This window comes from Denticeps clupeoides, chromosome 8 (assembly GCF_900700375.1).
Source record: "Denticeps clupeoides chromosome 8, fDenClu1.1, whole genome shotgun sequence".
NCBI lineage: Eukaryota > Metazoa > Chordata > Actinopteri > Clupeiformes > Denticipitidae > Denticeps > Denticeps clupeoides.
This window is the reverse complement of record NC_041714.1, coordinates 11213046-11234474: the sequence shown is the minus strand read 5'-3', so window position 1 is coordinate 11234474 and position 21429 is coordinate 11213046. Positions and strand designations below refer to the sequence as shown.

The window sequence follows — 21429 nt, the reverse complement described above, 5'->3', positions numbered from 1 at the left end:
AATTTCATATTTGCTGCTGAAACAAGAGCAACAAGACATACTTTAACGTGGACTAAAAGCAGAACTTCTTGGTCTAGAAACTAGTACATAAAATATTAGCAGATTCATTTAAAACTGAATTCAGTTGCCTTTATTATGAAAAAAGAAAACCATAGTGTTTTATATATGCAGTTATTAAATTGCCACTTGCAATCAGGATATTCCACAGGTAATGGCCAATTTTCAAACAGATTCTAAGTTACTGAAACAACATATTTGCCATATAAATGTAGAATAAATAATTAAAACACAATGTTTTCTACATGGTTCACCAAGAATCGCAGACATATTTCATATCGTACAGGCTGGTAGTACAATATTTATTTTTTTTTCCTGTTAAATGTTACATTTCGCGCAACAAAATTACACGTCCGCAGCCACAAATTAATTGCAAAGATTCAGAGGTAAAACTACTCAGATAATGTATTTAACTACAGAACTAGCAAATCAGATCTTACATATATATACATAATGTTTATGTACATATATATTTTCACTAGACTTTGATGTTGGACAGTGAGACACTGTTGTGCAGTTGGTTGACACAAATTGGCGAACACACCTCTCAAGGGGACTGGAAATTACACATGCCAATAAACAGCAACATAATTAAGAAAAGAAACAAGAAAATGTCAGAAACAGAAGATGTGGGGGAAAAAAAAAAAAAAAAAAAAAAAAAAGGTAACTGGATTTTGACCACAGACTGGTCCTGTAGTAGGAATGCTCCAAGAAACACACACACACACACACACACACACACACACACACACACACACACTATTCTTAAAGGCCTGCACACAGGGGGGATTTAAAACTGCAGAAATGTAATTTGCTCTGATGGTAATAAAAGGAGCCCATGGCCAAGTGTATGTGTAGGTAGGTGGGCGGTGAGGTCTATGCTGGGGGAGGGGCTGTTTTTCAAATATATATTATTAAATCCGTTGCTTTTGGTAGTGCGGCTACATACAGTACAAATCAGGCAACTTTGTTTTTTCTTTTTTTATTTCTCTCTCTTGCTCTGCTCTCCTTCATTTTCTTTGCTCTCCGTCCTGTCTGGTGGGCTTTGTTACGTTTTGAGAATGTGGTGGGCAGTGCTCCAGGTCAGAGGGGATGGGGGCTCAGCAGCAGCCTCCTGATGGAGCCTTCACTGGAGTGCTCTGGATCTTCACGTTGGACTTCTCAGAGCCCCCGGCTGTAGCCCCGGGGCCCATCCTCTTCTTTATCTCGGCAGCCATGGTCATGAAAGCCTGCTCAACATTAGTGGCATTCTTGGCACTGGTTTCCAAGAAAGGGATTCCCAGGGAGTCTGCAAATTCCTGAAAGTACCAGAACATTTAAAAGAAGAAATTGAAGTTTTGGTCCTGTAGTACTACTGCCTTGTAACAAATGGTTTGGTAATGGCTGTTACATTATAGCCATTACACGGCGATAATTAATACTTAATGAGGTACACCAACATGACAAACAGATACTGAAGGCACACTACCTTTGCTGTTGTGTAGTCCACCACTTTCTTTGTCGTCAAATCACACTTGTTGCCAACCAATAACTTGTTAACATTTTCACTGGCGTAGCGGTCAATCTCCTGTAGCCACTGTTTAACATTATTGAAGGACTCCTGAAAAAAAAAAATTCTAAAGTTAATGGGCAAAACTGCAACTTTTGTAAGTACACAAGATCATTTGAGTGCGATGGGTATACACATGGCTTGAACTGACCTGATCCGTAACATCATAGACTACGATAATACCGTGCGCTCCTCTGTAGTAACTGGACGTAATTGTACGAAACCTCTCCTGCCCTGCGGTGTCCCACTGTAGACAAGACAAACTTTAGTGAGACTCACAATCTGTCACATAACAAATAATGACCCTAAGTGACAAAGAATATAGGGCAATACCTCCATTTCTTCCCCAAGACCAATTAAAACACATAATGGGGTGTGTTTTGTGTAGACTGCACTAGCATCAACATAAGAGTCTCAAGCCCAAAAGTCACATGGAGATGGAAAATATGTTTGGATTAATCAGCTACTGTAGAAAGCAGAGCAGGTATCCATCTCTTTTTCTCTACAACATCAGCTTCGCCTTGAATTCATTTTTGTCCATCTGAAGAATGACCAGGTGCAAATCAAACTAGACTGCCTATAAAAACTGTGCATTACCTCAGGTATGAATATATGAATAATTTTGCTTCAAAAGTCAGGTGCCTGATTTGTAAAGGCCACCAGAACATCTTTTTTTTAAGAAGTGATTGTGAAACACTGCAGCAGAGCACATGGTGACCTCTGCATTTAACCATCACCCTTGGTGAGCACCGTGTGGGGACGGTGCTTTGCTCAGTGGCACCTTGGTGGATCGGGATTCGAACAGGCAACCTTCTGATTACTGGTCCGCTTCCTTAACTAGGCCACCACTTCCCTTAAAATGGTACATATGATTAATTTATTAAATAAGAATAGTAGTTGTGATTAAAATGCACTTTATAAAATGTCATCACATGGCTTCTTCTTTCACACAAGATGTGTGTTATATTTCATGCATAAAAAATGTAGACCTACTACATATGACAGTTAATTGAACAGTTTGGAACTAGCCCCAAATAATCGCTGATAAAAGCCCTAGCATGTGCCTCAAAACCAGATCTGTTTAAGTGGAGGAAGACCTGCCTGCTTCCTTCAAGTGGCTGGCTTATGATCATCTACAGTTTAACACGATCTTGGCTAAACTGCCATCTCAAAAACTTACGATTTGAAGCTTGATCGTTTTTCCATCTAACTCTATAGTCCTTATTTTGAAGTCCACGCCAATAGTGCTAATGTAGCTTTCTGTGTATGTGTCATCCTGTTAAAAAGAAGAAAAGAAATTAAGCAAGGCTCATCTCAGGATGCTGAAATCCTTTTTTGAATGTATTTATCCAATATCTAGACTACGTGTCAAAACTTCCCACAAGATCATTTACGTATAGATTATTATTATTATAGCCCGCCTACAGATCCCATAATGCAATGCTTCCATTTCTTCAGAATATAGTAGATCTATATGAAATGATCATGTGGGATGTAGCCTGCTGGCCAAAAGTTTGACACATGTGGTCTAGACAGTGGAAACTGAGGAGTTGATAGTAAAAATCATTATTGGAAGCAGCAGCTGATCATGTGATATGGAAATTCTGTCTGTTTTTGTGTGTGTGTGTGTGTGTGTGTGTGTAATATATATATATATATAAATTACTATTATTTTTAATTGCCAAAACAAAGAAAGACTTACAGCAAACCGAAGGAGAAGACATGACTTTCCAACACCAGAGTCACCAATCAGGAGAAGCTTGAATAAATAGTCACTAGAGATGGAAAAAAGAAATACAACCCTTTTCACTTTTTTCACCTCAGGCAGGCACAAGTGCACCACACTAGACATCCATAAAACAACTCCGTGTGGAGGAGGTGAACTATGCAGACACTCAATCTTTCTTCATTTATTTCAGTACTTTGATGAGAACTTAATTTTCTGTGTGATTTCGTAGACAAATTCAAACCACCTTTTGAAAATACATTATGATATCATTCATACCAAGAACTAACTTTAAGAAGTGTAATCTGGTACTTTATACCTGCTGCTAATGAGGACTGTGCTGTAGTAAAGTACTGTTTACAGCTGACTGTAATTAATGTAATTGCTCATTCAATTACATAAGTCTTTAAAATGTGCCTTATATTGTCCAGTCAAAATAATCACAGTAACACAGTACTGAAGTATATAAATGGCCACCTTGTATGGTTGGAAAATGAATAGAACGTGACTGCAGACAAAATGCATCTTACACACAGCTATGCAAAACTAGTTAATTCCTACCTAGACTAACTTGCAGTTAATATATACTAAAGCATTGTGGGGGGGGGGGCTCTCCCAAAGTCAACATAACTGCAAGGGTGAATGTACTGCCACCCACAAAACGTAACCTAAATACGGCCCCAGAAAGAGAATAACAAAGAGGAGGAGGAATGCCAAAAATCCTCAGCAGCGAAGAGGCCGACCCCTCTCATGCACCGTTTGTTACGGTGCAGATTTTCAGGTCGGCACTGGGCCCGGACCAGTAATTAGAAGCCCAACTGGCACATACAAACAAACGAGGATCTCATAAATAGATCAAGTGGTTTAGTTTTTGATTAAAATGTACTTAGCAAAAAAAAAAAAACACACAGAAGCATCCAGCACGAGAGAGGGGTTTTAATTTAGTCCGACCATAAATGAAAGGAGACAGGAGCAAAATGTTGGATCGCCCTCTGTTGAATGTGGGCATGTTTATTATGGGTAATTAGAAAGGCTCCGGCAAAAGCACATATACCTGCGCATAGTCAGACATAATTTACCAAAACTCTGTTGAATGGGGCGTCTCGTTTTCCTTCACGTTCTGTTGACTACACAGAGTCGCCGTCGGAGTTTCACTAAAACAAAGGTTCGGAAGAGCGGCTCACATTACCATAACCTACAATGTACCTCACATAAAAAAACGGTCAGGGCTGTAAAAAAGTAAAAAGACTGAGCCATTATTCGGTGGTAACCGAAGCAAACACAGAACCCAATCACCAGCCGGCCTGCTGCTCACAGTCAGGGAAATTCGAGTAAGCTGATTAGGCATTCCAGATCAGATGAAATTTTGCCCAATGTGCCCAAACGCCTTTGACTCGCCCTGCCCAGCCCTGCCCTGAAAACGCGGCCGAAAGGAAGGAAGTGCGCTTCTGAGGACACCCTGCCATACCCAGCAGAGTGGGCTGCTTGTTCCACGGCTTCCCTTCTGCCATTGTAATGAATTCCAGTCATGCTCCCTTCATTAGCCCGAGCGCGGCGCACAATGACCAACTCTGTCCAGCGATATTTACCACAAATCCTGAGCTGCTCAGAAACGTATTCACCATAAAACATACAAGCTTCGTAGAGAATACCTTTTCGACACAACCAGCACATACGAGGTATGAACGGAGCGGTACAAGTACAGCAAGACAACCACCATGATTAGAAGATGCCGGACACCAGGAACCCAAACCAAAACCACAGATTAAATGCCCACGCAGGGAGCACGGCCTTCCCTGTACGAGTTGTGGGTTTGCGGCGTGACACAAACTGTGTGTTTAAGAAAGGTGAGGTAACAACTGGTGGCCGCTGCGCCTTAAACAAGCCAGTGGTCCCGGGGCGGCTGCGACGTGGGGGTGTTGCGAGCAGCGTGTCACACGGCATGTGACCTACACATGACTGACTCGCTGACTGGGGAAGATGGGTGGATCCCGCCTCTGGCTTTACACCCGACTCAAAGTCGCACAGAATCTGGCAAAGTGCGACGGCGCACACCGCACTGTCGCTCGATGCGTTTCTAGGCGGCGAGAAGCGGGGTTTGCCGGGAGACCGTGTACGTGTTTACTGACTCAACACACGCGAAAATAACCCCCCCCCACACACACACACAAACAAATAAATGGTCACATGCGTCTGTCATTCTGACCAGCTCAGTGGCCTTATTTCGCCATCCAGAGAGAAGAGTTCCGCCTCGACATTACACAATGTACAAAGCTGGCTGGTTACCTACACGGCCCCGGGAAAAATGTCGGGGCCCGACACGCACCTGCCAGCGTTCCACACAGGACAAAAACGGGAGCGAACACGCGAGCAGACGACGCCGCTGCATCGAAGTGTGACATTTCAATACAATTAAAAAAAAAGAGAGAGAGAGAGGGGCTTCTCCGCTTCGACCTACGCGAACACAATCGAAACAACAAGGCCAACGGCACCGGCTGAAGCGACGTTCACCGAACGCCCGGTGAAGTGTTATCGTTCTGGCTGACCACGTCCAAACGCCAGTCGACCTTTCCCCCCACCCCTGTGACACGAGAGTAGCTGTAATGTGCCAACCTGGTGTCATTAGACAACGCATACTATCCGGCAAGCTAGCGACGGTGCTTTAGAGCACTGGCAGCCGGATACACAGAGCAATTAGCTAAGCTAACTCCGTGGGTTTTTTTTGCGGTTGTACTTACTATTCAGGATTCATGGTGGCTTGGCAATGTAAAAACAACTCTTCTTGTCGCGCGAGCTTTCCTTCAGTTTCGCTGAGGGAGAGGGAAAGACCGACCGGTTGTCACCCCACAGATAAAAAAAAAAGTAACTAGCTGACAAGCTACTTCCCCCAAAAAAAGCCCAAAGCGGCTAGTCGTCCTGAACCCAAAATGGCTGCTGCGTCAACCAGGAAATAGCGACTCTTCAAACAGAGGCGCTGCTTTACAACAGCGCAGCCGTACCCGTCCCCTTCGGGGCCTGGGAATTGTAGTTCAACACTAACGTTCTGGTCACAAAACAATGCGCCAAGGAAAACTACAACTCCCTACAAGCCGTATGCAAACGATGTTTTTAAACGCTGAAGATGGAGCCCCGCCTCCTTTTGGGAGAAAAAGGACTAATGACGTCACAATTGAAACGTGGCAGGACGTCGGCATCATTCATCTACGAGTTCAAAGATATTATGAGGTGGAAAAAAAATTCATTTAGTGTTTAAGGTGTTATTCAGGTGTTATTGTTTATTCTTATGTAAATATCCCCAATCATTGTAAAAAAAAGGAAGCATAGATTACGTACACCTTCACTTATACATTGTTCCCTTGTAGTGTTAAACTTTTAATAATTGATTCACAGTTAAATCCTCTTTCAAACAGGTGTTTCAACACATTTCATCACTGAATCTGTTGACTTGTTCCAAAATGTATATGGGAAATCCACACTAGAGGCAGCTCCAACTTCTCCCTGTTATTTAAAAAAAAGGAGTTAATTTGTACGCATTTGTCTCAGTATGGTAAAGTGGACTACTGATACCCAACAAAAGAATCATACCTTCATGTTCAGAGCTATCAATCCAATCTCAAAGCATTTGTCTTGTCCTGTTTTCATCATGATGTCAGCCAGGACAGCACAACAAGCCTCTCTTGGTGACAAGCCCTGGGTAAGTTTAGGCAGAATTAAACTGCATTGATTTAAAGCCCTTCTGTTCTGATCATGATCACTGGACAAAAAAAACTTGTTCATATAATTCTATGTAGGACACTGTGCTACTCTTCAAAATGATCACAGAACAAATGCAATCATGTAGTTACCTGCTTCATTAACTGCACAATGTGGAAGCTGGGGCAGAAGCACATGATCTTGTCCCCATCTCCTGTAGCTGATGTAAGAGGAACCTTAACCATTATTTCTGAAGCAAAGTACTCTCACTCCAAAGCAATCACAAAAAAGACCAACCTGCTGCAGCTCCAACCTAAAAGGATAAAAAGTCAGATTCTCACGTCATTCTCTACTCTTACGGAATGACAGAACAGTTTGTGATGTTCAAGGGTAATAACTAATATGTCATAAATAATGTGCCACGCTGAAATGTTTTTGTTCAGTGGGCTACTATGTACAGATCAGAGAGAAAGGTATACATATTTAATTTGTTTCCAGGCTATGACCCTATGAATGTAAGTCAAGAAGACACAGTTTATGAACTTGCCTGTCAAGTGCACAAAATATTGTTTTCCTTATATGATCAAAAAATGATCAAATGATCATTCCCAAATCATTTCATCTATACAGGGAGTGCAGAATTATTAGGAAAGTTGTATTTTTGAGGTATAATTTTATTATTGAAGAACCATGTTCTCAATGAACCCAAAAAACTCATATCAACGCCAAATGTTTTTGGAAGTTGTTTTTAGTTTGTTTTTATTTTTAGCTATTTTAGGGGGATATCTGTGTGTGCAGGTGACTATTACTGTGCATAATTATTAGGCAACTTAACAAAAAACAAATATATACCCATTTCAATAATTTAGTTTTACCAGTGAAACCAATATAACATCTCCACATTCACAAATATACATTTCTGACATTCAAAAACAAAACAAATCTGCAACCAATATAGCCACCTTTCTTTGCAAGGACACTCAAAGGCCTGCCATCCATGGATTCTGTCAGTGTTATGATCTGTTCACCATCAACAATGCGTGCAGCAGCAACCACAGCCTCCCAGACACTGTTCAGAGAGGTGTACTGTTTTCCCTCCTTGTAAATCTCACATTTGATGATGGACCACAGGTTCTCAATGGGGTTCAGATCAGGTGAACAAGGAGGCCATGTCATTAGTTTTTCTTCTTTTATACCCTTTCTTGCCAGCCACGCTGTGGAGTACTTGGACGCGTGTGATGGAGCATTGTCCTGCATGAAAATCATGTTTTTCTTGAAGGATGCAGACTTCTTCCTGTACCACTGCTTGAAGAAGGTGTCTTCCAGAAACTGGCAGTAGGACTGGGAGTTGAGCTTGACTCCATCCTCAACCCGAAAAGGCCCCACAAGCTCATCTTTGATGATACCAGCCCAAACCAGTTCTCCACCTGCACCTTGCTGGCGTCTGAGTTGGACTGGAGCTCTCTGCCCTTTACCAATCCAGCCACGGGCCCATCCATCTGGCCCATCAAGACTCACTCTCATTTCATCAGTCCATAAAACCTTAGAGAAATCAGTCTTGAGATATTTCTTGGCCCAGACTTGACGTTTCAGCTTGTGTGTCTTGTTCAGTGGTGGTCGTCTTTCAGCCTTTCTTACCTTGGCCATGTCTCTGAGTATTGCACACCTTGTGCTTTTGGGCACTCCAGTGATGTTGCAGCTCTGAAATATGGCCAAACTGGTGGCAAGTGGCATCTTGGCAGCTGCACGCTTGACTTTTCTCAGCTCATGGGCAGTTATTTTGCGCCTTGGTTTTTCCACACGCTTCTTGCGACCCTGTTGACTATTTTGAATGAAACGCTTGATTGTTCGATGATCACGCTTCAGAAGCTTTACAATTTTAAGAGTGCTGCATCCCTCTGCAAGATATCTCACTATTTTTGACTTTTGTGAGCCTGTCAAGTCCTTCTTTTGACCCATTTTGCCAAAAAAAGGAAGTTGCCTAATAATTATGCACACCTGATATAGGGTGTTGATGTCATTAGACCACACCCCTTCTCATTACAGAGATGCACATCACCTAATATGCTTAATTGGTAGTAGGCTTTCGAGCCTATACAGCATGGAGTAAGACAACAGGCATGAAGAGGATGATGTGGACAAAATACTCATTTGCCTAATAATTCTGCACTCCCTGTATGCATTTATTCCTTTACTTAAACAGCTTGAAAGAGATTGTAAAAAAGATTTTAAATAGCTCTAGAATAATAATATAGCAAGTTTCAGGATCAACAACACGTTTTAGGTATACACTTTGTTCCACAAGGACAGCTGACCATTGTGTGAGTTAACTTACCCTATGGTCAGCATATAAACCACAGCCGGGAAGTGGAGAGTCCCCAACTCTCCCTGGAGATTTAAATGGAGCCCCTGATGTGGAAACAGCTGACATAAAAAAATGCCAGTCTTTTAGAAACTATCATCTCCTGGAAAGCGAGTGCATGGATTTAGGAGCTGCTGAGTGCTTCTGCTGAACAAACTAAAGAACCTTAATTAATTGAAAAAGAAAAAAATTGTTGACAAAAAACATCCTTACCCACAGTTATATTCCCTTTAAGGTCCAAGGCGATCAGACCTGCACATTGAATGTGAAATAATTTCAAACAATTCCAATTATTCAGTCATTTCTTGTAATAGAACCAAAGCAAAAATTTTTCCTGATATCTGTTGTCCAGCTGATTGGTTGAACACCTAGGACGTTCAGAATGTGCTGCTGCTTTACCTTGTATGCTCTCTTGAGTGCTAATGTTTTTACTACACTTGCAATCAGGTACACATTCTGACCTAGTGTGTCATGTCCACTGGCACTTTTCTTCTTCTCAAGGAATTCCTTGTGGAAAAATGCACAGAGCTATTAACAGGTGTACAACCTTGCTAGCATCCTGTATAACATATAAAAGTACTTAAATTGAACATTTTACAATGCTTCAAATTTTACAGTGCAACTGAACACAAAATGTCTAACTTTATACTGAAATTCCATTTGAAATTGATGTCTGGTGGTGTAACTAATATCAGGTAGGCATCCGCCTGACAGGTTACCTGGTAGGCCAAGGCTGATTGGGGAGTTAGCATGTTGTCGTTGGGTTCCACAGTAAAGCCCTGTTCCACAGCAAACATCACAGCACCCACTCCCACCAACAAACTGTGTGGGCTTCTGTCCATCACCCTACGAGCAACCCGGCAGGGCTCGGCAATTCTGTCACACACACAACCAAATAAGACTACAATGCTATAAGACTAGAAAATACCAACATTTACATTTGGTTTCGACCATTCATGCTAATGGCTGGCACACCGGTCCTTTTTGACACAGGGCTGTACACATGTTATGTGGGCCCTGCAATGTAGTTATCTGTTTTCTATGTTGTGGTCACCACTTACTGTGAAGCTTTAATACTGCCATCTAGTGAGTGAGGAACTGTTTTCAGAGTAAGAGGTGGAAATAGTGGAAATAGTTTCAAGATGTACAGGGTCTTATGTCTACTTAAAATAGGTTTTAACATGAATTTCAAAATAGACGCTATAACATCCCCATAACACATGCATTCACGTTCATTCAGAAGATAAAGTGTACTTAATTTGACAGTGGAATACACTTTGCTACTTTGCAGTGATGTCCACTGTGCATAAAAAGTTCCAACTCTTCCAAATATCACAAATCCATGTGCAATAAAAAATAATTTAGCGTTCATTACTAACTAGTCTAATCTAAAATGAAATATATAAGGAAAAAAACGACTCTGAGAACTGAAAGCAGTACACACTTCACCACTCAGAATATTCATGCCCAGTACAAAGTTAGACTGAGGAAGTGAGCTACTACGCCACATCCTGAAGCCTGGTAAAGGTTAAATGGTGACAAGTGTACAGTTGCATTGAAGCACTTCAATATACAATTACTTTTACATTCAGGTGACGCGTATTTAAAACATTTGGGACACTGAATAATAATTGCTAAAGAAATTGTGTTTTTATTCAGTACAGGAGTTCCTCCTCACCCTTGCAGGGCTGCAACAGCTCCAAATCTTCCAGGTGAGCCTTCCATTATTGCCGCATCGCATTCGACAAGTCCTCTGTTGTTTGGGAAGCCGCCTCTTCCCACGACGTGATGGCCTGTTTCCTTGTCATTTTCAACTTCTGAGGAACGAGAGGGCACAACACAAATCAAGGAGCCCCCGCGACTCGGCCACCTTGTCACGTCCGTCCGCCCACCTGCCATCGCAGTCTCCACCACGTCTGTGGCGTGATGCCCTGCTAAAACCAGACTCCTCATCTTTTCCACAGCCGGCTGAGAGAATGCCCAGGTCCCAATGGCAGCCATTGCTCCTGAAGAGGAGACGTGTGTCGGATCTCTCCTGCGGTCCCAAAGGTACAAAAGGCAGCATCTGTAAATGTTATATTGTCACGTTAATAATCAACAATCAGTAATACAACGCGCATACACAAAGTAGGATATGTATTTTCAGTAATGCCTAATACACTCTCGACCCGTCCGTGACTGGACCCCGCGTACGTCGCTCACCGCGGCCCGTCGAGTGGCACCGCGTCGCGCCGCCGCGGCCGGGGCGGGGCCGTGCGCGGAACGTACCGGAAGGCAGCGTGTCGGAGTGCCGGGGCGGCCCATTTCCGGCTCGCCGAAGAAAGTTGGTCGGGGCAGGTCTGTCGGTTCCCGGAATCTAAAAGCCATGGACGGCCAGGGACGGAAGGTGGTGGTTTGTGACAACGGAACCGGGGTAGGTCGGCCGCCGGAGCGCCGCCGGGAAGCTCTCCCCGCTCGGCCGAGAGAAACAGGAAGTCCCCCCGTCGCCTGGCTAGCGCGCTAGCTGGGTGGGAGAGGGAGCGGAGCGTCGGTAACGTTGGCGCGGCGAAGCAGCGAGCAAGCCGCGGGATTAAAAGCCGCGGCGACGTCCCGGCAGAGCGACGCCCGTCCCGCCGTGCGGCGGTGGCCTCCGGTTCCTTCCGCCGGTTTTATGCCGCGCGTTTATCACGAACGAAGCCGGTTTAACGCAGGTGCTTCTGGGCGAAAGACGCACTGCGTCGTTTTTCTTTTCTTTCTTTCTTTTTCTTTTTTTTTTTAATCGCGGCGATGCGACGGCTCATTCGGACCAGTCGGGGGGTGAGGCGGCGGTGGTAAAGGCCCGACAGGTCGCCTGTCAGCTGTCACCTCTGGGAGGCGCATCAGATGGAAATTATACTCAGTCCAAACACTTAGTGTTTCTGAAAAAGGCATTTCCCCCCCAGTAATTTGTGCCAATAGCCGTAGCATTTATGGAAACTGATGAAAATGTTGTTTTTCTTTCTGTCACTTGTGATAGCCGGATAGACAAATGTGCACTGAGCTGCCGAGGTCAAGTGACCATCACATCATCTGGACTTGCGCTCCCTGCTCTCACACTAATGGCTATTGGCTTTTGCAAAGGGTGCTTACGGCCCCAGGGAGAGGGCAGAGGGACGTGGGCCTAGCGCGGCGTGGAAATGGTGCTGGTCGGGCAGAGGCAGCCAGCTCGCAGTGGATGAGTCAGAGGGAAGTGAGATCAGGCTGGAGAACCGAGGCTGCGCGGAAACGGAGTTTCGTGCACGTATGCTGCAGGCACGATCTTCAATAAAGTCAGAAAACCACACACTACATAAAGATATACATCAATCGAGAAAAGAAAAACGAGTAAATGAAAGAAATTTGTTTTAATGTTTTTGGGTCAAACTAAAAAAAAGCACTCCTCATTTCTCATGCTGTAGAAATGAAAAATATATTTGCATTGTGCAATTAGATAATTATAAAACAAATACAGAGTTTACTTTCCTATCGAAACTGCATATAAAGCGGAGCGGTGGTGTTTCTAAATTTGTCGTGCTGCCCGCTTTGATAGCGACAACTTTGAAGCCCTTCTTGCAAACGGGCGGTTAAATATATATATATATATATATACACACACACACACACAATATATCGTGCTTGGTGCTGCAGAATTACGTTTCAAGCATGTCTGTCATGTAAACATTGGGTCCTCCAGGTAGGGTCTGCCCGCTGCAATGCCTGTTGAAAATTGTTTTGGTGAACTGGCTGGAATTTAGGTATCGATACCAGTGCTAATTGATATTGAAATATCAACACCATATATTGAACACCATTAGTAACCTGTGTGATGAGATGATGTGAGAAAAAAGCATAAACATACACAAAAACAAAATGAAACAGAAAGTTTTACTTCTGTGTCTACTGTTGAGTAATTTTCTGTGGTGCTGGTGAGCATCTTCTGACTATTAACTCATGGCAACTTTTTGCCAGTTCAGAATCATGTGTTGTTTCAGACCTTTCCTCATACTCTCCATACAAGGCTGCCTTACCTGGGCTCTGTGATAACATGATGGTAATGTGACTCCTCAAACGTGTTGCAACTGTGTTCACTGTATTTCCAGCTGTGCTGCTTTTAGAAATACAAATAAAATGAACACCAAGGCCTGTTAATTGTAAATCAAAAGGTTTCTGGGAGGGTTTTTTGCTTAAGCATTACACAAGATTAGAAATTTTGTGAGGAGGACGTTTGTGTTTGTTTAATATTGTCGTGTCCCTTTTACTCACTTCATCTTTCTCCCTCTCTGATAGTTTGTTAAATGTGGCTATGCGGGCTCGAACTTCCCAGAGCACATCTTCCCTGCGCTCGTCGGAAGGCCCATCATCCGATCCACCGCTAAAGTGGGCAACATTGAAATCAAGGTAAATTCCTTCTTATAGACAGGCAAGCCTCATTTATCTCATTTCTCATTCAAATTCCACTCTGCCGCTGTGTGTCACACACAATTGTGGCACGGATTGTGGTACGACTGCTTTTCAATGCACAGATTTGTTTATGCAAGGCATGTTGAATTAGAAATGACCAATCTACTATCAGGCCCAGTGAGCAAGGTCAAAATGAGAAACTGATCTGTGTGGTCTCTCTTTCTTTCTTTCTCTTTGCATGTTGAAGTAGAATAATAAAAAGATGGTAAGTCCAACATGCTGTGTGCTGCAGTTGCCTGCCTTTTGAATTGTGCTGCTGTGCGGAATTTCTTAATACAAAATATCAAATCTCCTTCTTTGTTTCATGATTTATTTTGTTTTTTACCATAGACATTTTTTCCTGACATTTGTCATCGCTCTGAGTACCATTCTCATTTTTTTTTAAATGTGTGCAGTGATTTATACAATTTGAACTTAACCCTTGGTTATGTCAGTGTTTCCTTTTAGTTCAGTTCGTGTTTGATTTTATTCAGATTTCTCCAACAGGGAGCTGTGCATGAGTTGGGATTTAAGCATCTTCTTTTTAACTTAACAGGATCTCTGGCCATGAAAGTCCATGCTGCACTATGTAATTACTGTGCATGTGTGTTGCCATAAGACAGCCGTTTCACCAAGTAAATTGGGTTCTGTGTTCTGTATAAGAATTTGTTGGTGCTGTTATAAAACAGATTAAGACCAGGCGAACACTAGCTTTTTTCTTTAAACTTGCTATTCAGTTCACATGAGTATGAATACAAATTTGCTTCAAAAGGAGGTTGGCTAATTCATGTAGTATTGCCAGCTTGCTGCTTTATTGGTGCCTTAACACATGCAGTATGTACAAAATTCCTTCTACCACAACAAAATCTTCTGTAGGTTTTGATCATGGGAGAGGTTGTTACACAGGATATTTTGATGGTAACCGCGTTCTATGTATGGTTTTATTAATCTTTGTTATTAAACCGACTCACTCGGTGCATGGGTACCTACTGTCTTGAGCATGCGGGGAAATTCCTTTTGTAGAGCGCAGTTTGTTCATTCATCCCGTCACAGTGACCATGCCTGCACTCATTTTGCACTTTAGCCAAGGGTCTGCTGGCTCATGCCTGTCCGAACAGAGTGGGGAGCAGAGAAATGAATATGGGCCCACGTCAGTGGAGCAGATAATCTCCTTGCAAAGAAGCGTGTTTGTGAAAAGGCACAATAAATCATGGCAGAATTAAATGTTTGATCGAAAATGGTGACTTTGTGGCCTTTCAGGACCTGATGGTGGGGGATGAGGCTAGCGAGCTGCGCTCCATGCTGGAGGTGAACTATCCCATGGAGAATGGCATCGTTCGCAATTGGGACGACATGCGGCACCTGTGGGACTACACCTTTGGCCCGGAGAAGCTCAATATCGATTCGCGCAACTGCAAGATCCTCCTGACAGAGCCGCCCATGAACCCAACAAAGAACCGTGAGAAGATCATCGAGGTATGTTCTCCTTATATTAATAATCTCTGATATTACTGAACCAAGAATAGCCTATTGAGGAGGGGAAGTATGTTCCTACATTTATATATTTTTTCTAAATCAAATGAAACAAGCTTTCAATCTGTCAGTAATCCACCAGTCACTTTCAGGTTCACAAACGATGTCAGATCATGCGATTACATGAATGCGAAATTATGTGATTTATATGTGTAGTTGTATGGAAGAGTTTAAGCCCAAAAACTGAAATGGCAATTCTTGTGGCAATTGGCAATGCAATATTCAATCTGCGCATGTAATTTGGTATTAATACAATTTTTTTTTGGAATAAATAGACAATCAATTAAATAAAATAAATAAACAAACCACTGAATTGCATTTCACATTGCGTTTTGTTTTGCAATTCCTTTTGCAACACACCAAAAGACAGCCCAGTTCCAACATCTGAACATGGTCTTAAAATGTTAAAATGTAACTCAAATTGAAATTATGAATATTTCAATAAGTAACTGTAATTTAATTACAACATTTGCTACAGTCACACATTTTATTTGTAATTAAATTACGTAATGCTGCCCAACTCTGTGTTGTGTAACTTGTCTCCAATGTATTTGTTTTTAGAAGTCTAGTCTCTATATATTGTTAAATGCACTATGGTGTCCATAGCAGAGGTGTTATTGCACCATATTATCAGCTTTTAACCGCATGCATGATTTTAATGTATCTGTTTGCTACTTGTGTTCTCATTTAGGTGATGTTCGAGACCTATCAGTTCTCAGGTGTTTACATTGCAATCCAGGCTGTTCTTACTCTGTACGCTCAAGGTATGTTACAATCCCGTGGGAACAGGATATGTTGCATAGTTTTGCAGTGGAAAAATTCAAACCAGTCTGTCTGGTTTGGTTTTAGTTGATTAAGTGCACATCACCTCCTAGTGGGGTTTGTAGTTTCATTCCTGTTTTTTTTTTTTGTTGAGGATCTCTGTGTGTTGTCTTACTGACAGGTCTTCTGACTGGCGTGGTAGTTGACTCAGGGGATGGAGTCACACACATTTGTCCCGTGTATGAAGGTTTCTCTTTGCCGCATCTCACCCGACGACTAGACATTGCTGGGCGAGACATCACTCGATACCTCATCAAGGTCAGCTCACTTTACATTTATATTTGCGGCATATAGCAGACGCCTTTATCCAGAGCGACTGTCTATCAGTAGTTACAGGGACTGTCACCCTGGAGCAGCTCGGGGTTAAGTGTCTTGCTCAGGGACACACTGTCTTGTGTGTGTGGGTGTGACTGCCCTTATATCATCCTCTTTTCATGTGTGAGAGTTTTTGGCTCTGGGAATTATGCTCCAAAGAATGCTATTTACATTTATTGAATCATTAAAGTGAAAGTGAAGTGATTGTCATTGTGAAACACTGCAGCGCAGCACACAGTGACAAAACGAAATGTGTTCTCTGTTTTTAACCATTACCCTTGGTGAGCAGTGGGCAGCCATGAAAGGTGTGTGGGGACCGTGCTTTGCTCAGTGGTACCTTGGCGGTTCAGGATTCAAACGGGGCAACCTTCTGATTACGGGTCCGTTTCTTTTCCCGATAGGCCACCACCGCCCCATTAACTGACTGCCTGTTAAAAATAGTCTAGAACACATTATTAGACATATTACACTAGAACTATGCATAAATGTTGCATATGGCTCTTATTGCATTTTGTTAAGTTGAAAAAACTAATCATACCTTGTTGCACTTTTAATATATTGTTTTTATGCGTTGAGATGAAAACTTAACCTTGGGATTGTCTTCACCACACAGTTGCTGTTGCTGAGGGGCTACGCCTTCAACCACTCTGCAGACTTTGAGACAGTGCGCATGATGAAGGAGAAGCTTTGCTATGTGGGCTACAACATCGAGCAGGAGCAGAAGCTGGCGCTGGAGACCACGGTCCTAGTGGAGTCCTACACAGTCAGTATCATTATCAAGCACTAATTTAATGCCATTTTAGAAAGGCATTTTTAATGGAGGGAAGAAGTAAAGATTTCAATTATTTAAAATTAAAATGAATCACTTGTTCTGTTCTGGCTTTGTTATTATAACTAGACAATTAAAACAAAAGTAATGGTAATTTTGATATTTCAGTAGTATGTTGACCATACTAAGAAGTTAATGGTGTAACAATATAAAAGCTCCTTTGCTACAGTCGCAGCTTTCAAATCATGTACATTGTGCAAACCAAGCATTTTTGATTTATACACAGCTTAAGTGATCCGGTTTAAGTTGACTGTCTAGAAGCAAAGGATTGTGGGTTGTTGAGTGAGATTTGAAGGTATCCACTCGGGCATTGCTTATCCATTTCCTCTGTCTCCATGGAGACATTTTTCACGTGACTGGCAGGTAAATTACTAGCTCTATATCCGGTGCATGGAACACATGCCTGTGAGCTGATTGCCTGTGGGAGTTGTGACATGCCTGGGTTTGTGGATAGGTGGACAAGGATGTGCTGACCAAGAGTTTCTTCTGTCTTGTGACCATCTTTTTTTGTAAGAAAATGTGGGTGGATTATTTTTTTCTATGGTACCTTGGTTGCTTTTCTTTCCAATGCTCTTTCCATTAGAGGCGGGAATAGGGTGGGATTAAAATATACATTTATTTTTTTCAGTTTGTTATATTTAAAACCTAGCTTAATGGAACAAGGAGGCCAGTGTGCCAGCAAAGACGCCTAACCAGCATGATGATCATTTCCTGCATAGCCACAGTGCTTCCCCTCTCAGCTGAACTGCCTGGTGTTTCTGTCTATGGACCTCAATGGGTTCTTTATACGCATGCACACAACCTGCTGCTGTTTTTATTGCTCCTCAGTTGTGGGCTAAGCCATGGCTGTCTGGTTTGATGTAGCTCTCAGTCCTGAACCTAGTGAGGTGATGTGCTTCTTTCTGTCCCCAGCTGCCAGACGGGAGGGTGATAAAGGTGGGTGGGGAGCGGTTCGAGGCCCCTGAAGCTCTGTTCCAGCCTCACCTCATCAATGTGGAGGGTGTGGGTGTGGCTGAGCTGCTCTTCAACACCATCCAGGCAGCTGACATTGACACCAGGTGAGATCTATATGCGCATTCCAGATCTGTGGTGTTTCTGATCTTACCACATATCAGTCCTAACAAACATCCGTGTCCTTTCTGCCTGTGCAGGCCAGAGTTTTACAAACATATTGTTCTATCGGGAGGTTCTACCATGTATCCTGGATTACCTTCTCGGCTGGAACGAGAGCTCAAACAGCTGTACCTGGAACGTGTGCTCAAAGGAGATGTTGACAAGCTGTCGGCGAGTACCCTTTTTTTGTGTGGTGTTTAATTAAAATTGACTTCTGTGAACATTTCAATATAAAAATGAATTACAGTAAACGTGCTGCACTGCTGAGGGGATGAATCTTAAAATTATTGCACTGTGACTGACACCAGGGGGGGCTACTAGACAGACAGACATCTTAACAGTTGATCATTTATGCATGGAATGGAAGACTCTAAAATGCAGCTAAATGGCCACCATACCATTAATTCTCCTCTCAGTAAACCCCTTTCAAACCTTCAACTGCAGATGTGTGAAATAATCGGATATCCAGTAAACGAGGAGTCCTGGCTCATGATTATAATGGTGAATGTGTGGAATGAGGCTCAGCCATAGCCTCTGTCACTGTGTTCCATTCTGATCATGATGGGTCTATTTGCTGCCACTACAGAAATTCAAGATCCGAATCGAGGACCCTCCGCGGCGCAAGCACATGGTGTTCCTGGGTGGGGCAGTGCTGGCGGACATCATGAAAGACAAGGACAACTTCTGGCTGACACGGGAGGAGTACCAGGAGAAGGGTGTGCGGGTTTTAGAGAAGCTTGGGGTCACCGTCAGATAAACCCATTTCTGTCCTGGACCCTCACTTCCCACTCCCCCCCACGGGCTATATATCTGTCTATTCAGTTTCCATCTTCTATGTTTTCTTTCGAATGCCACAGAATCTCACCATTGGTGGAGGGAGGGAGGGAGGGGGGTTGCGTTGGGGTGTGTTGGGTTTATGTCTTGGTCCTTGTATTGCTGTCATTTTGCCCGTACATGTTATTTACGCATTTTTTTTACCCTGTGCAAATCCACAGCAAGTGCTCAATTACCTGATTTTATTATTAGGTTATTACAATCTGGTGTGTTCATTTAGGAGCAAGAACATGCCATCTCGATTCAAATCTGTGTCATCAAGGGAACATTTAAAGGCTTCACTGATTCCCTCTGCATGCATTTTGTCAGTAGCATAATTAACCATGATCGTTAACTGGGAGTCACTCACCCTCATGTGCAACATTCCTGGTGGTGGCCTGGGATACGGTCCCAGCAGTGCACTAAAGTCAGCCGCACAGAAGCACAGGTTTACGGTTGTGACTGTGTTTCCTATTGTGTGAATTTGGACAAGGATGTCCTCTTGATTTCCACCTGTCTTTGTCTCGAGCGCTTTTTCTTACAGAACCTCACTTCATAGCCGGTTAGAACCCTGCGTTGTTTACGGGTGGGTAGGAAAGGGTTAAATGCAATTTTAGGGGTTCAGTCAGTAATGGCCATTGTTGCAAAGTTGAAATCAGAATACTTTTTTAAAAGTTTCTGGCCTGTCCCTTCCAGATTCTAAATATTGTAGGACTGATTCACAGTGTTGTCTTTTTATACCCTGATTCTAATCTCTTTTGAAGGAGGGATTTGTTTGTAATTGTTTTCATTTTTTGGTCAAATGTCCATTTTTTTTTGGTTTTCGTTTGCACAATTCTTCTATCTTCTTCACTCTTTGTTTTGCAGTGCATTAGTTTCAGATCGTCTGATCTGCAATACCGGAATGTGTAGTCATATCAATCAGTGTGTTGTGAACAGACTTGAGAATTATAATTTTTTTTCCATTAAGGTAAACCGTTATGAATGAAACCATTAGGGACATGGATCTATTGAGCTTGACTCTTCTCGGATCCAGTTAAGGACTGGTTAAGATGTAATAAGGCCTGGGTGTCTATATAAATTGAGACATTTGTTAAAAGGTCTTTTTTTTTTTTTTTGGCTCATGTCCTCATGTGTATATTAGCGGCACATCATACACCATATATATATATATTTTCCATAAATGTTCCATTGAGTGCCAAGTGCAGTAATTGTAACAGGAATTTTTTTATTCTTATTTGTTTTTTGTTGTTTTTCTTTTTGGTTGTTTCACAGCATAACTGCCTAATGCTGATTTAAATAAATTGATTTATAAATAACCAGCCGCTGTGATTCATTGCTCTGTCTACATCCTGCCATACATTTTCTTGCTGATTTTCAGAAATCTCTTTCAAATGTGACATTGTTGTTACTGTCCTGCAGCTTTTTTAAACGTGTCGAACGTATTCTGAAAATGCCTGTACAGCCATTCTGGGAGGAAGGCTTTACAACATGAAACCTTAGATGTTTGCCCTTGACTTTCCTGGTGCATGCGATTTCGCTGTTTAAATTAATACCAGCGGCTCATTCCCTGCATTGCTGTCAACTGTGAGGAATGCCACTAGCTGCCACGGCCTCTTGTGTTGCCTCTAAAATACAATGTCTATGTCTTCAAACTACTTTTTTTAAACAGCATCATCAAGATATTTAAATGGCAGGTATTAGATTGTGAAGTACAATGAAAACTATCATTTTGTACTTAAATTCATTGTACAGTTATATTACAAATATAATTGCTATAAAAATATAGCAACTGGACCGTTGTGTCTTAACAAATGGCTTGGAAATGTGTAAAGTCATAATATGCATAAGTAAATAAAACTAACCGACTGGGAAATTAGCCTTCAAATAAACACACAAACAACAATGTACAAAGTCACTAGAACCTGAGACGGCCTCAGAACCTGAAAACAGCCGGACGCAACATCCAAACGTTCCTCTAACCCATCAATTCTTAACTGCTGCTCTCAGGATCCTGGTCGTCAGATAACCGTCCAGCCCCATAGCATCTGGGTCTGGCGTGCTGGGTAACTGTAGACCTGTAAGACAGTGGGTCTCCGGGCCTGGAACACAAGGCCGTGTGGAACATGTGAAGCATCCCATTCAGAATGGCCAGATGGGGGCATAGCAATGTCACATTC

At 42.5% G+C, this 21429-nt stretch overlaps 3 protein-coding genes across 11 annotated transcripts; 1 reads left to right on the top strand and 2 right to left on the bottom strand.

Annotated features, from left to right (window-relative positions):
* Positions 1-107: 107 nt before the first annotated feature.
* On the bottom strand, positions 108-6287 carry rab1ab (RAB1A, member RAS oncogene family b). Its single transcript, XM_028988482.1, has 6 exons — positions 6071-6287; positions 3309-3381; positions 2787-2882; positions 1758-1853; positions 1526-1657; positions 108-1355 (listed from the first exon to the last, which is right to left on the bottom strand). Exons 1-6 carry the CDS (start codon positions 6082-6084, stop codon positions 1158-1160), a joined length of 609 nt encoding a protein of 202 aa, XP_028844315.1. The 5' UTR covers positions 6085-6287; the 3' UTR covers positions 108-1157.
* Positions 6288-6587: 300 nt separating this feature from the next.
* On the bottom strand, positions 6588-11849 carry LOC114795799 (N(4)-(Beta-N-acetylglucosaminyl)-L-asparaginase). Of its 8 annotated transcripts, none has more exons than XM_028989449.1 (10): positions 11590-11849; positions 11066-11422; positions 10107-10263; positions 9849-9894; positions 9601-9639; positions 9361-9449; positions 7323-7338; positions 7178-7245; positions 6918-7022; positions 6588-6830 (listed from the first exon to the last, which is right to left on the bottom strand). In XM_028989449.1, exons 2-10 carry the CDS (start codon positions 11386-11388, stop codon positions 6735-6737), a joined length of 939 nt encoding a protein of 312 aa, XP_028845282.1. In that variant the 5' UTR covers positions 11389-11422; positions 11590-11849; the 3' UTR covers positions 6588-6734. The 8 variants fall into 8 exon arrangements, with proteins under 8 accessions (XP_028845282.1, XP_028845279.1, XP_028845278.1 ...); XM_028989446.1 differs by having other exon boundaries at positions 11066-11452; positions 11656-11849; XM_028989445.1 differs by having other exon boundaries at positions 11066-11452; positions 11547-11628.
* Positions 11641-20568, top strand: actr2b (actin related protein 2b). 2 transcript variants are annotated; one of them, XM_028989440.1, is made up of 10 exons: positions 11641-11800; positions 13672-13782; positions 14036-14050; positions 15085-15300; positions 16049-16121; positions 16301-16437; positions 17108-17257; positions 18236-18381; positions 18475-18607; positions 19023-20568. In XM_028989440.1, exons 1-10 carry the CDS (start codon positions 11753-11755, stop codon positions 19191-19193), a joined length of 1200 nt encoding a protein of 399 aa, XP_028845273.1. In that variant the 5' UTR covers positions 11641-11752; the 3' UTR covers positions 19194-20568. The 2 variants fall into 2 exon arrangements, with proteins under 2 accessions (XP_028845273.1, XP_028845274.1); XM_028989441.1 differs by lacking the exon at positions 14036-14050 and having other exon boundaries at positions 11642-11800.
* The last annotated feature ends 861 nt before the right edge of the window (positions 20569-21429 follow it).